The sequence below is a fragment of the Anastrepha ludens genome, chromosome 3 (genome assembly GCF_028408465.1).
Source record: "Anastrepha ludens isolate Willacy chromosome 3, idAnaLude1.1, whole genome shotgun sequence".
NCBI classification, from domain to species: Eukaryota; Metazoa; Arthropoda; class Insecta; order Diptera; family Tephritidae; genus Anastrepha; species Anastrepha ludens.
Genome location: NC_071499.1, coordinates 47,881,881 through 47,896,954, shown reverse-complemented (window position 1 = coordinate 47,896,954; position 15,074 = coordinate 47,881,881). Strand labels below are relative to the sequence as shown.

The 15,074-nt window shown below is 37.7% G+C and overlaps 1 protein-coding gene across 2 annotated transcripts in view; it reads left to right on the top strand.

Moving 5' to 3' along the window:
- Nucleotides 1–15,074, top strand: part of LOC128857892 (furin-like protease 2) — a 239,035-nt gene that overhangs the window by 170,776 nt on the left and 53,185 nt on the right. For both annotated transcript variants that reach the window (XM_054093712.1, XM_054093711.1), the window contains exon 11: nucleotides 520–794. In XM_054093712.1, coding sequence (XP_053949687.1) covers nucleotides 520–794 — 275 coding nt within the window. The remainder of the gene's footprint in view (nucleotides 1–519; nucleotides 795–15,074) is intronic.

The window sequence follows — 15,074 nt, the reverse complement described above, 5'->3', positions numbered from 1 at the left end:
CACCAGCGTGGCATTGTTCGAAGGCTTTACAATATTCAAAAATATTAAATTTCACACTTCGGCAACTGATGCGCAGCGCCGCTTTGCATGGAAAGGAATGAGCAGTTTTTGGATTATTTTTCTGAATTTCATTACTCTGTGCTCTTTAGTCAACATTGTTTTTTTTTTTTGTTTTTTCAATAACAGTTATGGAATTTTTGTGCAGAGCTTTCACAACTCTGTAAATATGGTATATAAATATCGAAAGGTATTTTCTTGGCGACACCTACGTGGTGCATAAGTAAACAGAGTAAAAACAACGTTTTCACTGTTATTCCTATATATGTGTATGTATGCGATATGTATGTGTATGTGTATATGGCTATTGATTGAAAAATATTAAAAAAAATCGTTCTATATATTCCCCAGCAAACTTCTAATGTATCGCCTGTGATTTTTTCCGCTAAAAATATATATTCTTTCGATATGCATTTTCTTACCTTTATCTAAGTGTCCCTTTGTTTGTTTATCTCTTTCCAGTTGCGCGTCATGCCATTCATCTTGTGCCACTTGCAATGGTTCCGCCGAATCGCAATGCATCACCTGTCGTTCTGGTCGCTTTGCTCTCGATGGCAAATGCTTAAATAATTGCCCGGACGGTTACTATGCGGACAAGAAGCGTCAGGAATGTGTTGCCTGCCCGACTGGTTGTGCAACATGTAGCAGCAATGGCTTTTGCTTAACGTGCCATGAGAATTGGACGCGCAACAAGAAGGGCAAATGCATTATATCTGGCAGTGAGAATTGTGACGAATGTAAGTATAAAATCGACAAAGAGTCAATAAATCCGTAGATGCAAATACATGCTCATATAAATATGTATAAGTAGATATTATATGTGTGGATATGAACATAAGGTATTGCATTGCACTCTCTGAAAATGAGTTTCCTATTTTCAGTTATTTCAAGCCCAAAGCATAGATATAGTTTTCACAAACCACTTAGAGCTAATACTCGTATGAGCTTAAATTACTACAGCTAGTTTTTTTTTTTGTTTTTGTATTTCCCTTTTTAAATTACAATCTGTTAAATTTAAACAATAAGTAATAATTTTTAAAGTAGTTTGGAATTCTTTGTTCTCTTACCAATGCTTCAGATTATGCTACATTATACCTATTATTTTCTAAGTGTTATAATTATTATTATTATTGATTATTTTTTTTTCTTTATTTTTTGTTTTGTTAAATTGTGAGTTCTGTTAGAGTTAATCGTTTTAATCTTCGTTTTCACGCTTTCTCCGATTGTGGTAGATTGCGCATTTGTTCATTTTGATGATTTGTTAGTCGTTTTATATGCTTGATGTTGTATTTTCTAATTGTGTCACCTATTGTGCCAATATTGAGATCGCTGTGGATCACGTCGTTTGGTATATACCAACCTGCTTTTGTTATTGTTCGAAGTATTTTAGATTGGGTCCTTTGAATTATTTTGATATTGGATTTTTTTGCTGTGCCCCAGATTTCTATCCCATATTTCCAAATGGATGAGATTATAGATTTATGTATCACTACCTTGTTGTTAAGGCTTAGTTTTGCAGTTTTAGCCAACAGCCAGTATAGTTGGCTGAACTTGTTTTTGATTTCATTTCGCTTGTTTTCTATATGTCGTTCCCAATTTAGTTTTTCATCTATAGTTATGCCAAGGTACTTTGCACTAGGGTGGATTTTTATTTCAATGCTTTTTATGTTTAGTTTATGTTTCTTAGGCTTTCTATTTCGATACATTACTTGTACTGTTTTATCTTTGTTGATCTCTATTCCCCATTTATCGAGCCATGATACAGTGCCATTTATTGTTTGTTGAAGAAGGTTAGTAGCTTTTTTTCTATTTTGTTTGATGCCATTAAAACCGCGTCATCCGCGAATGGGGCTATAATGCAACCTACCTTGGGGCACACCTGCTGTCATTTGCGTCATGCTTGAGCATTCGTCTTCAAACTTCATAAAAAAATGTCGGTTTTCTAGATAACTTTTAAGAATGGGGAAGTGATTGTGTGGCAATATTTCGCTTAGCTTGTGCAGTAGTCCTTTATGCCACACCGTATCAAAAGCTTTTGCAATATCTAGGTAGACAGCTATGCAGAACCTTTTATTATCCATATCATCTAGTATTTTGTTTATAACTCTGTGGACTAGTTGCACAGTTTAATGCTGCCGTCTAAATCTAAATTGATGACTTGGTATTATATTTTTTTCTATCAGAATTTCGTCTAATCTGGCAAAGAATATATTTTCAAATGCTTTTGAAAGAATGGGCAAGAGACTGATGGGGCGATATGATGTCGTTTCTGACGCATTTTTACCTGGTTTGGGGATTGCCGTTATTTGTGCAACTTTCCAGATAGTTAAATAAATAAAATAAAAAAGAGAGTTTAGGTTTTCATTAAAATCATTCTTTCGCACCGAAAAGTCAAGTCTTAGAGCGCAGGCTATATGAGCATTACGCGCATAACTCATGCGCAGCAATTTAAGTTGAAATGGGTAAGCTTTAGTAGGGATATGAAAGGGAATGAATGCTCCATAATAGGGATGAACAATGGATTTCTCCTTTACTTACACTAAAAACAAAAGACATTAGAGAGTAAACAGCTGCTACTCTTTACAGGTTTTAAATTAATTAAAATTAAGCCAGAGTTACAGGAAGGTATAGGTAGGTGAAATGGTTGAAGTGCCAGTCTGGCACTCCTCAAGTAGCACTAAGGCGCCGTTTTGATACCATTATGAGACCTCCAACAGGCAGATATCTACAGCCAGCCAGAGCTGTTGATATGATGAAGAAGATTGATGGGATTTAGCTTGGCGCACTGTCCCAGGCTGTCGAAGAAAGGAGCAACCAGTGACCTTGGTTAATGGTAGTAAAGTGTTAAAGTATGGGCCTTTAGCACTGCGACTATATTGGTCTATTGTGAACCCTATGCGTCTATTGACTGTTAAGTATGCTTATGAATTGTACCAGTTCCTTCTGAGGGAGTGATTGAAGGTCTTCATTTATAAGCATGAATTTGTTTAAAAACTTTTTTTTTGTGCCTTTGCAGTGACCTTAATCGTCTACTTGTCAAATCCGGACATTTACAGCGAAAAAGCTCAACAGTCTCCTTCTCTGAAAGGTCCCCACAGCTTCTGAAATAGAAGTTAAATGATAACCTTAGCGTTTTCGCGTGTGTACCCATCATCCAGTGACCGGTAAACACAGCTACGAATTTGGAAATTCAATGGCAAGAAGTCCAAAGAATTTTCTTAGTCCTTCGTATATCGTATTGGGGCCAAAGGATTTTCGAAATATCACATTAAGAAGTGGAGCTCGATTTTTTCTGCGCTTTTCTGAGAAATAATTTGTGCAGTTCCCCTTTAACAACTATCAGGGGGATGCTAAAGAGGGTAGGAGGTATCTGAGGTCAATTCGCTCTCCTCCCTGGCAAGCTCATCAGCAATTTCATTTCGCTCTGTGTTTATATGTCCTGGACCCTGATCAGTGAAATGTTACCTGCAACACCCCAGAGATTTGATCTCCCCCTTATAGGAATTTACCAATTTCGTTCTGCACCATGGTGTCGTCAGAGCCTTGATCGCGGCTTGACTGTCGGAGGAAATGTTAATATCTCCCGCGTTCCCTAAGCATTTTGCATGCCTGCAGGATCGCAAAAACTTCTGCTTGAAAAACACTACCAGTATTCGGCAGTTTAAAGGAGATAGATAAATTGGCTGATTTAGAGAAAACCCCTGCTCCGACTCCTGATTCCCTCTTGGAACCTTCAGTGAAGACAGAGGTGCAAACTTCGGTGCAGATTTTCCCCTCGATCCAATCCTGCCTATTTGGAAAGATTGCCCTAGCACGACCCTTAAGTTCCAGTTTGCGGATAGAGAGATCTGCTCGAAGATCGAGGAAATACGTTGTTAACTGTCCGAAAATGCTAACATGTCCTTTAAGAGATTGCCTCCAGAAGCCACCCTCCTTTAACCTGATTGCACTGCGACGGAAACAATGGAAAAGTAAATAGAAAGTAATTGCAAAACGACATTCAAAGCACCATTGGGGCAAGTTATACATGCTCCGATGATGCCAAATTAGGGGCGAAAGGACGCCACCAAGGTATAGGATTTGAAAATTTTAACGACCTAAGTGCCTATTTGAGGAAAACCATCTGTGCACGTTCAATTCCCCCAATTGTAAATTGGTGGCACGGCCTCCAGAAAAATGCTACATACTCTAATCCAGAGTGAATAGAGGAAGTAAAATGTAACTTGAGAGTGCAAGAGTACGAGAACTTCGAGCTATTACCCCATATAAAACCTAAGGATGAGTAAAAAGTGGGTACAACAAAGTTAATGTGGCTATTAAATCGAAGATGGGAGTCAAAGATCACACCTAGAACAGATTGAAGTAAAGTATTAGATATACTATAGGATGATTGAAAAATATTCAGAGTTTTCGAAAAAGTAACAGGAAAACATTACTTAGTATTTTAAGTAGAGAGATCCCAGAATTACTGCATCAGTGAACGAGCATATAAATCTCCGATTGTCACATAGGAACATCCTGGCAGAAAATATTTTCACAGAAAATTTCACCGAAAATATTTCCAAATCATCAGCATAGAGAAGAAAATTCGCAATTGAAAAACAGGTACTAATATCAATAATAAATATAACGAAGAGAAGAGACCTTAAAATACTGCCTTGTGGCACCCGTACAGATGCAATGAAGTTTGTCAGACAAAATTCTAACAGGGTTCAAATTTTGGGTTCTTATGTCCAGTTTTAATTTAAAATTTCCACACTTTCAACTGTAAGTGGCGGCTCCGATCTCGATTAAAATAAATGAAATAAAAATAAAAAAAAATAAAGAAAAAACTACCAACTCAAAGCGCTTGAAATTCGTAACCCAACGATTTCTGAGGTTTTTGTATGCAAACTGCTTTAAAATTTTCATAATTCAAAATAGTGAATCTAATTTCCAATACTTCTGAAATTTTTTGAAATTGGCATAAATTAAGTTCTTCGGGAGTTTTTGGGGTCAACCAATACAAAGCCGGGTGTTATATTTTAAAGATTCATAATAATGACCACAAAAACTACCGAGTAACAAATTTTTTTTAATTTTCGTTCACTGATCAAAAGGTGCAGGTGTTAAAACTCGCGCAATCTTTTAAATTGTCCGTGGCTTTTGTTTTTGAAAAAGTTCGTCCGACAGGGTATAGCATTTATTTTCAATATATTGTGGCGAGGAGATCTTCTAGAACGTACAACACCGTGCTAGAAAAAGGAAACAATTTCAGCCACACAAAATTAAAAATACTCGTCCTTGCCAAAATAGTTGCCAGTTATAGCTATGGTAATGGTTGTACATGTTAGGCTAAGGCCTTTATGCACTGCGACCTCATTGATCTATTACGCCTCGTTGATCTACTGGCGCCCCTAAGTGCTTGAAATTGAAAATTGAAATTTGAAAAGGTCGGACCAAGGAGCACCAGGAGATTTGGTGGCTAGGAAAGAATAGAGATAGTAAATCCGGTGAGAATTTTCCAGATTCTTTGGTAAATCTGTAAATATCCTCCAGTTTTAGAGCACGAATATTACTCATTCTCATGACATCGGAACCCAAAACTCGTAGCCGTGCTCTAGCAAAGGCAGGACACTCACAGAGAAAGTGCTCAGTTCTATCCGCCTCCTCCAAGCATGACAGGCATATCGGGTCCTCGATGATTCCAATAGTGGTCATATTCGACACCCCATAGGTTGTGTACTGTAATAATACCGACCATCAAACGTCTTTCCTTCTAAGTTTTAGTAGAATGTTTGGCAGTTTTCTGTTTGGACTTGCTACAAAACACTTTTCAGTTCTGCAGCGTTTTAGACCGGGCCATCGCTCTTTATTTGGATTGCCTACATAATCGCAATTGCCTACATAATCGCCAATTCATGATTCCTGCGGAACTGGTTCCGACTATTGGCTCTGGCCACTGTGGGGGCACCGCTGATCCACGGTTGGTCTATTCGTCGGCGATTTCGTTTCCTCCCTAAGTGCTTAATTTTAATTACTTAGTATTGCGAGAAATCATACCAACTCCTCGTACTTGTAAGTCTTCGTCCTCTAGTAGGTGCGAGCCCGGGACTCTCTGTCTCCTGTGACCTGATGCTTCACAATTGGTGATTAAGTGCTCCATGGACTCCTCTTTATCACAGCAGAACCTGCATAAACTAGTGCGTGATAGTCCTATTATCATATATAGAACTCTTTATTGCAGTCAAAGTGACCTGCAAGTGCTCCATAGAGTAATGTGAGGCCCTTCTTTCGAGGGTTAGAGCAGATTTTGCTCTGTGGATATTAAAATGCAAACACTTTTCGGAGTGATTAGTGAGAGTTTGCGCAGTTTCGATATTCCCTGGTTTTTATATGGATTATTTGATGACACGCCCCTGGTTCTTGCTGTTTTTATTATTTTAGTTTTTTATTTATTAATTTTTTTTTATTTTTTTTTTTATTGTTTTTATTTTTTCATTATTACTTTTTTCCTTTTTTTTTTGTTTTCTGAAAATCACAAAAACAAAATTTGAATGCAGCTGCCGTTTGATTGCGTATACGCCGTGCTGTCCGAAATGTACAGACAGATGAAGAGAACTAAAACGCGTGCCAAGAGTAGTCAATCAATTCGGACCACTATCGCATATTAAATAGTAAGCATCGCGCTTCAATTACGGTTAAGGCCGGCGGGCCAATTAGATGTCCTAAATTCAGTAATTTTCGCGAAGCGTTGTAGGATGAGAAAAAAAACAATTAGCCAAATGAAGTTTTGGGGATAGTTTAATATATATTTGAACTAAAAAAAAAAATTGTACAATCTCCAACAATATATTGTAAGCCGAGTTATCAATAGATTCCCAGAGCGCCTGTATCCAACTTCTGTACAAGATACAACTTGCAATTTTCATCTGAAAACAAAAAAAAAAAGAAAGATTATTAATTTTGATGTAAAGATTATTAATTTGATGTCTTGAAACGACGCACTTTCTTTTATTTAAAAAAAATGATTTAATTTTGTTTACCTAAAATTTGTATTCAGCCTGCAATATTAACTCAAAAGCACTGGGTATCATTTGATCGTCGCAAAAAAAGTTTAATTTACTGCTCTGTGAAATTCAAGCGCCAGCAAATGTTGGCCGAGGCAATTTCAATACACAAACAGTTAGCAATTAAAATAATTACCCGAGTATGCAGGCCAGCAGCTAAAGAACTTAAAATGTTAAACGAAACTTCGAAGTGTATTTTTGCAACCGTACAAAAATATTGCTTGAGCCGTAGATGCCTATAATTTCATACAAAAAACAATTCTCCAACCTTTCGACGCCGTTAATAACTTGCCAAGTGAGAAATTTGTGTGGCATGCGAGGAATGTGACACCACACAACACAGAGCGCGCACACTTTGCAACCAGATAAGGGCAAAGGAGTAATAAAAGCAACACCATTTAAAAATGCAAGTAAAACTTTAATATGAAATGAACAACAGTTACTCGCCCCCCCAGCACAACACATCAGCAGCGCAAACAAGCCAATTTGTGCGAGGTTGCGTATACGCCATACACCAACCAACACAAAACATCACCAACGACGAAAGCTGGCATGTGCTGTTTTTTGCAACCTTATACGATGCGCTTGCCTCAGCTGATGCGTAACTGTTGGTGACAACATTTCTGATGAGTTTCTCAACGACATCAAAGCTATGGCGTCGACAACAGCGAAGAGTGACAATGGAAACGCCTACACATAAGATGTGAAAGCGTGAGCGTAAAGTGGGAAATTGTAGATGCATCACAAGAGCGGCAGTGGAAAATGTTAAAGCGAAAAATTGATCGCATCAAAATATGCCTTCAAACATGCTTGAACGGCGGCAGTTTTACAGTTAAAATTTAGCCCTGCTCTCAACCCTTATGCATTGCAATTTCGCAATTGCAGCGAAATGTGTTGCCGCTGCCGCTGCCCTTTCAGGCACCTGATGGCGGGCGTTGAATGCGTAGTGATGCAGCTTTTAGCATCGTTTCTCTCGTCGGCATAATGCGAGTGACAGCTTCATTTGCATGCCAAACGAACACACAAGCACGGCAGGCAAACAGGCATAACGTCAGTCAAGCAGCCAGCCAGTTGAGCAGCTGATAAATAGGCTAGAAAGAGCACAGAACGTGGACCAGACTGAATCTGGTATATTGAAGGCAGTTTTTAAATTTGAGCCGGTTGGGAAGTGTGGGCTGTACGGTTTAATGGCCAGCGTTGAGACATAAAGCAAAGTAAAAAGGTCATTTGTACAGCCATTTGGCTGGCTGATTGCGATGTTCTTGCATTCGCAACACGTTGCACAGCATAGTGTGTGGCATAGCCATCTTAGCTTAATGACACGTGGACAGGTAGGACAATGGCAGATGACTGAAAAAGGTAGCAATGCTGAGTCGAGCGATCAGCAGGAGTGGCTGCGAGGAATGTTGGAAAGCATTGAATTGAGCGGGGCATTTTTTTTTTGTTTGGGTGACTCAAAGGGATTTGTGCATTAACTTTATACTTTCGAACAAATTTAGCTAAAAAATGTAGGTAGATACTTTCTAGAAAAATATTTTCCTATTTTTGCTCAAAAATTCTTGTCTTAAAGGGTGGCATTTTTTGTTAGAGTTACGTAAATATATAATATAAATAAATAGCTAAAGAAACTGAAACGGATGAAAACAAGCTGTGAGGAGATAAGTAGTGGTGATGAACTTATTTTCTTTGTTGAATGTCCCATGCGTGACACCAGAGCGCATTTAATAACTATAGCGCAGGGGTTTATTGCCACGTTTTCACAATTTTTGTTCCTTATTTACTTTTAATAATTTTTTTTTTTTATTGAAAATATAGTTAATTTACCTAAACACAAGTTTTCAAATTTAAAAAAATTTAAAGAAAGATTACAAAATTTTCATCAAAATTTTACACTTTTTTATCAGAATCTTTATAAAATGAATTTTGAATTTTGATACTTTTTTTTATTGAAAACATAATTATTTAACCTAAACACAAGTTTTCAAAATAAACAGGCAATGGCAAACCACCGAATATATTTCTGCCATGAAAAAGTCACTTCCTCATCAGCCTCATCAAGCTCCAACATCTGCCGTTCGCAGTCGGCTTGAAACTGTAGGTACTTTTTCCAATAGAGCTTTTGTTTGACAATTCGTAGTCAAAATTTATCTAAAAACTCTGGTTCAAAAGTTTAAAATTTTCATGAAAATTTAAAATGATTTTTTTTAGTAAGCACAAAACTTGAAACTTTTATACTTGTATACTTTGTGCAGTATCTTCAATCAAAAAAATATTAAAACGCGAAAGTCACTTGAAAGGGTCCTGCAAAAAAACACAACTTAATTGGGTGAGGTAAACATTTTTTTTTATTTTTCGGTATAGTCTCCTTTAAGGTTTATACACTTCGTCCAACGCTGTTCTAGTTTATTGATCATATCCGAATAAGAGGATTTGTACCTAGTTGGTTTCAAAAATAGCCAATCAATCAACATCAGTCAATGTAATCACCTTCTCGTTTGAATAAAATCTTTTGTCTGCCACCTATTTCTGCAAATTAGGAAGCAAATACAAGTCCGAGAGATACGAGGGAACCAATTCTGAAGAATAGTCGGAATATGAAACGAGTTGTAGCTCTATTTCTATTAATTTGGGGCCACAAAGCTGAGGCGTAGCCTGTTGCGCTGTTGTAATAAAAAGAGACTCTTTTGAAAATCACTCGAGGCCCTCAATTCAAACAAATACCAAACACAAAGAAATAGACCGATTGGACTAAAACTTAGTATGTGTTTCTTCAAGCGATGCTAGTAACTAAACATAACTTCATTAAGCGCCAGTAATTTCATTTCGCTGTCATTGCATGCTCTGTTCAAACAACTCTCATAAAATGAAAAATAAGCAAAAATGTTCAAAACTTGCCAATAAGTCTTTGTGCTGAAGTTTCTAACCACTCACGGATTTATCAAGTAAAACCCCAGTATAATGTCCTTGCCTCAAAGGTTCTTCATTTTCTGCTGAATAGATCCACCTGAATTTAAACAATGGCCCGGGATAATGTTAATTCTGAAGCCTTCAACCAATTACAGGTCTTTGACAAAGACCATCGGAAACTTACAAGAAAGTACAACGCAATCGAATCGTATGATTTTATGGTCGACTCACGTCACTTGCTCGAGAGAAAATTAATTTCAAATCGTTCATTGACATTAAGTATGTTGTTTAACAATTTGGTCAGGATTTATATATATATTTATACATCGCTTAATGTCCAGTGTCAAAAGCGATAAAATTAAAATTAACGAAATAATATACAAATAAATAATACACAATAATACAATACAAGTTTCACTTTACATGATTACATTTTACAACTATTTTAACTCTTTTTAATTATTTTTTTACATACGCTATTTTGCGTTTCTTTCCCTTTCAAGAAGTTTGTTGATTTCTGCATTACTGTGTGTATGAATTTTTTCAAAGTGCCTTGTTGTTATCTTTTTGATTTCTTCGTCTACTCTTGCTATATTAAAAGTCCTGTGGATGTCATCGTTTTTCGTGTACCTGTCAGACATGGTCAAAATTCGAAAAATCTTAGATTGCTGTCGTTGGATTTTTTCTATATGAGTTTTTTTAGCCGTTCCCCACACCTGTAGTCCATATAGCCAGATTGGTTTAATCATGGCTTTGTACAATAATAGCTTGTTCTGTATAGTAAGTCTGGATTTTGTGCTGACTAACCAATGAAGTTGTCGAAGTTTTTCCTTTATTTGTTTGACCTTTTGCTTTATGTGGTGATTCCCATTTAGTTTCGAGTCCAAATGTATTCCAAGGTATTTAGTAGTTGGTTTAATTGTAATTGCTTTGCCACTTATTTTTATTGGAACTGCAGTAAATTTTGTTTTGGTAGTAAATATAACCTGTACGGTTTTGTCTTCATTTATTTTTAGGCACCAATTATCGAACCATTCCTTAACTGCGTTTGTGTATCGCTGCAGTTTTTCAATAGCGATAGTTAAGCTTTTATCCGATGCCAGTAGTATTGTATCGTCTGCGAACGTAGCAATTGAAGAATTAGTTTCGTCAGGAGGTGGTATATCTGTGGTGAATAAAACATATAGTAGAGTGCCAAGAACGCTTCCTTGCGGAACTCCAGCAGTTATTTGATGAATATCTGAACACTGATTGTCATATTTAGTATAGAAGCTTCGGTCGGTTAGGTAGCTTTTTATGATGCGATAGTTGTCAAAAGGTAGCATTCTTTTTATTTTGTGGAGTAAGCCTTTGTGCCACACCTTGTCAAACGCTTTAGCTACGTCCAAAAGTACTGCGGCATAGTATCGATTGTTTTCAAGGTCTGATTGGATTTTATTTGTAATTCTATGGATTTGTTGAATAGTCGAATGTTTTTTTCTAAGTCCAAATTGATGATCCGGTATTATACGTTTTTGGTCTAGAAATTGGCTTATTCGATCATGCAGTAATTTTTGAGCAATTTTAGATATTGTCGGTAATAAGCTTATTGATCTATAACATGATACGGTAGTTGGATCCTTACCCGGTTTAGACAATGCAATAATCTCTGCCACTTTCCAGAGCTTCGGAAAGTACATTGCATTAAAAACGTTTCGCAAGTATATATATGGCTTGGTTGGTAGCTTCGCTAATGCTTTTCCTGTTATCATATCATATCCGGGTGCCTTTTTATGTTGTATTCCTTTTTGGTTGCAAGCTATTATTTCGTATGTGTTCGTCCTTTTTATTTTTGTAAATTCATAGTGGAAGTTGTTTTGGTTGTTGATTTTCTTTTCTTCGTTATTTGATAGAAAGGCAGATGTATAAAATAAATGGGGACTATAAAAAAAAAAAGAAATTCTTCATAAAAAAAGTTTTGTCATTGCATGCTGCTCACTCATATAATGCTGATTTGGCATATGTTAGTGAATAATAAGCAATACATCAATAGATTCTACAGACTCCCCCAAAACAGAACAGCACGGCCGCCACAGTCCACCCCTCTTAAAAAAATTCCTAATTTTGACACACAGAGAAACTTAGCTGATAAGTGCATGGACAGCTTTTTTATTTGATGTGACTAAAAGTAACCTCAATTGAATATACGGCATATTGCGCTGTGGAATGATCTATGCAATGGGCCCTGCAAGTGACCACAAATAATACTATCATCACTACTGTGAACTTTGGTGATTAGCCAACTACTTAAAAAACAAGCTGGATTAGTGGTGGCTGTACTCGCTCTTATATATTGGGTAGTCGAAAAAGTCTTTCCGTATTTCTAATCAAACTTCAACTCATTTTTTTTATATTTATAATGAACTTTATTAAACCAAATATGTACCATTTTGGTCGACCACCTTTTGCCACTTTTCTTCTAGAGACATTATTCCATCAGTGTAAAACTTTTGTATTTTCTCGGCGAAAAGCTGCGACAAGTAATTTACACAGGCTTCTCTTGAAGCCAACTTTACTCCATTAAGAGAGTTCTGCATTGACCGAAACAAATGGTAGTCCGATGGTGCAAGGTCAGGGCTATATGGTGGATGCATCAAAACTTCCCAGCCAAGCTCTCCCAGTTTTTGCCGAGTCATCAAAGATGTGTGTGGCCTAGCGTTGTCCTGATGGAAGACGACGCCCTTTCTGCTGATCAGTTCTGGCCGTTTTTTTTCGATTGCTTGCTTCAATCTCATCAGTTGTTCACAGTAAATTGTAGAATCAATCGTTCGAGCAGGCTGAATCAGCTCATAGTGGATGATTCCTTTCCAATCCCACCAAACACACAGCATAACCCTTCGAGGCGTCAATCCTGGCTTTGCGACCATTTGTTGAGCTTCTCCACCCTGGCACCATGATCTGTTTCGCACATTATTTTCGTATTTGATCCACTTTTCGTCTCCTGTTACCATTCGCTTCAGAAATGGTTCGATTTCATTTCGTTTCAGCAAAGAATCACAGATGTTAATTCGGTCCATTAAATTTTTCACAGACAATTCATGTGGTACCCAAACATCGAGCTTCTTTTTGTAACCAGCGTTTTTTAAATGGTTCAAAACCGTTTGATGATGAATGTTTAGTGCCTTCGCGATGTCATGGCAGCTTATGTGACGGTCCTGGTCAATCTTTCCCATAATTTCATCGACTTTTTCAACGATAAGTCGACCGGAGCGAGGTGCATCTTTCACATCGAAATTTCCAGAACGGAAGCGAGCGAACTATTGTTGTGCTACACGAACTGATACTCGTACAGCATCGTCTCCGTAAACTTCACAAATTTCATTGGTGGCTTGCGTGGCATTCTGCCCTGTTTTATATGAAAATTTAAAAATATAGCGAATTTCTTCATTATTTTCACTCATTTTGAACAGCTATAACTTTTTTTCAACTTCTCCGAATTTAATTTTGGGTAAATGAAGCTTAAAATGTCACCTTTTCCACGTACCAACCTATTCGGCTACGGCGGCCGCTCTTACGAAGATTTAATCTCAGTCATCGTGAGCGGTCAGAGAAGCTGCTCAACAGTCACTTCTAATAATTTTTATTAAATTGTTATCTGCTATCGCGTCGGCTGGGGGCGCAAAGTGCCGATACAAATAAATTCGATATGGATCGATTTGCAGCTTTTGACTTTATCTGCGATCGTCAGATGTCGTGAGTTTGTCATTGAGGCTTTGTTTGTAAGTCCGTCTTGGCCGTTGTCTTCAACGAGAGCCTTGCGGATTTCAGTCTAGGGACATTCTGCTGATGTCAGTCGCTGATATACAGATTGTAGGACCTATCCATTTCCACTTTCGTTCGCGTATTTCAATCTCAACCTGACTTTGTTCACTTCGATCACGGAACTCGTCATTAGAAATCCAGTTGTCTGGCCACCATAAGCGCAGTGTAGCTCCTAAACAGCGGTTTATAAAAGATTGGAGCTTTTTTTGTTGTTGAAAGCGCTACGGTCCACGTTTCGCAGCCATACTAAAGTACAGACTCCACGTTAGAGTTGAAAATACTTAGCTTTGTTCTGGTGATTAGCTGTCTCGCGTGCCATATGCTTTTAAGCAAGGGGAAGGATGGTCTGGCGTTTGTTATTCCGTGCTCAATGTCAATATTAGGCGATCGGCTATCATTCTGTTCCATACATTACATTAAGAAGCTCTTTCTAGGGACAAAGCGACACCTGATTCACTGAAATACGGCTGAGTGTGATCATTGAGGAGACACATCTGATGGTATTAACTAGAAAAATTAAGGTGACAGCAGTAATAAGCCTAAGCTAGTCAGATTTAGCTAGTAAGGCTTAAATAGCTATAGGTAGGTACTGCAAATTAAACAACTATATTGAGGAGTCTCGCTAGCAGGACCTCAGCAAAATTTTATGCCTTTAAAAAGATCTGAGGCCTATCGCCGCAGCTCGTTCACCTGTTAGGCCAACACTCTTACACAGCACGCTAATATTTTTGAAGCCAACAGAAACTCCTCACGTTCATCTACATTCGATATGAATTTAGATTTGTCTAGCTGCAGCGCAGAAACGATCTGCTGTTTCGAGCAGAAGCCTCTCATGCTGGTACGCATTAAAAGACCCATAACTCAACAATAAATAACCGAATAAAAGGCACGCATCACCAATGTACTCAACCATAAATAAATTGTGCTTCCTTAAAAAAAAAAGTGTTGACAAATTGCGATTCTAAAGGGAATGACCCACGCCTGCACAAGCATGTTGTAGGGTCATAAAAGCGTCTTGGCAACACAAAAAAAGAGAAAGCAAATGCAGCCAACTACCATTTACACGACAACAATTTGCATCTGCATCCATATTCTTTGCACTGCATATAAAGCGAAATTAAAAACACGTTAAATTTGCGATGAGTCCTGTGATTTAAATGAGTTGCGTTGATGCTTTTGAATCCAAGTGGTGCGACCGACCAGCCAAGCAGCCAGCCAACCAAAGTGTGGGCGGCTGTGTTCCAGCCATGCGAGTCTTGG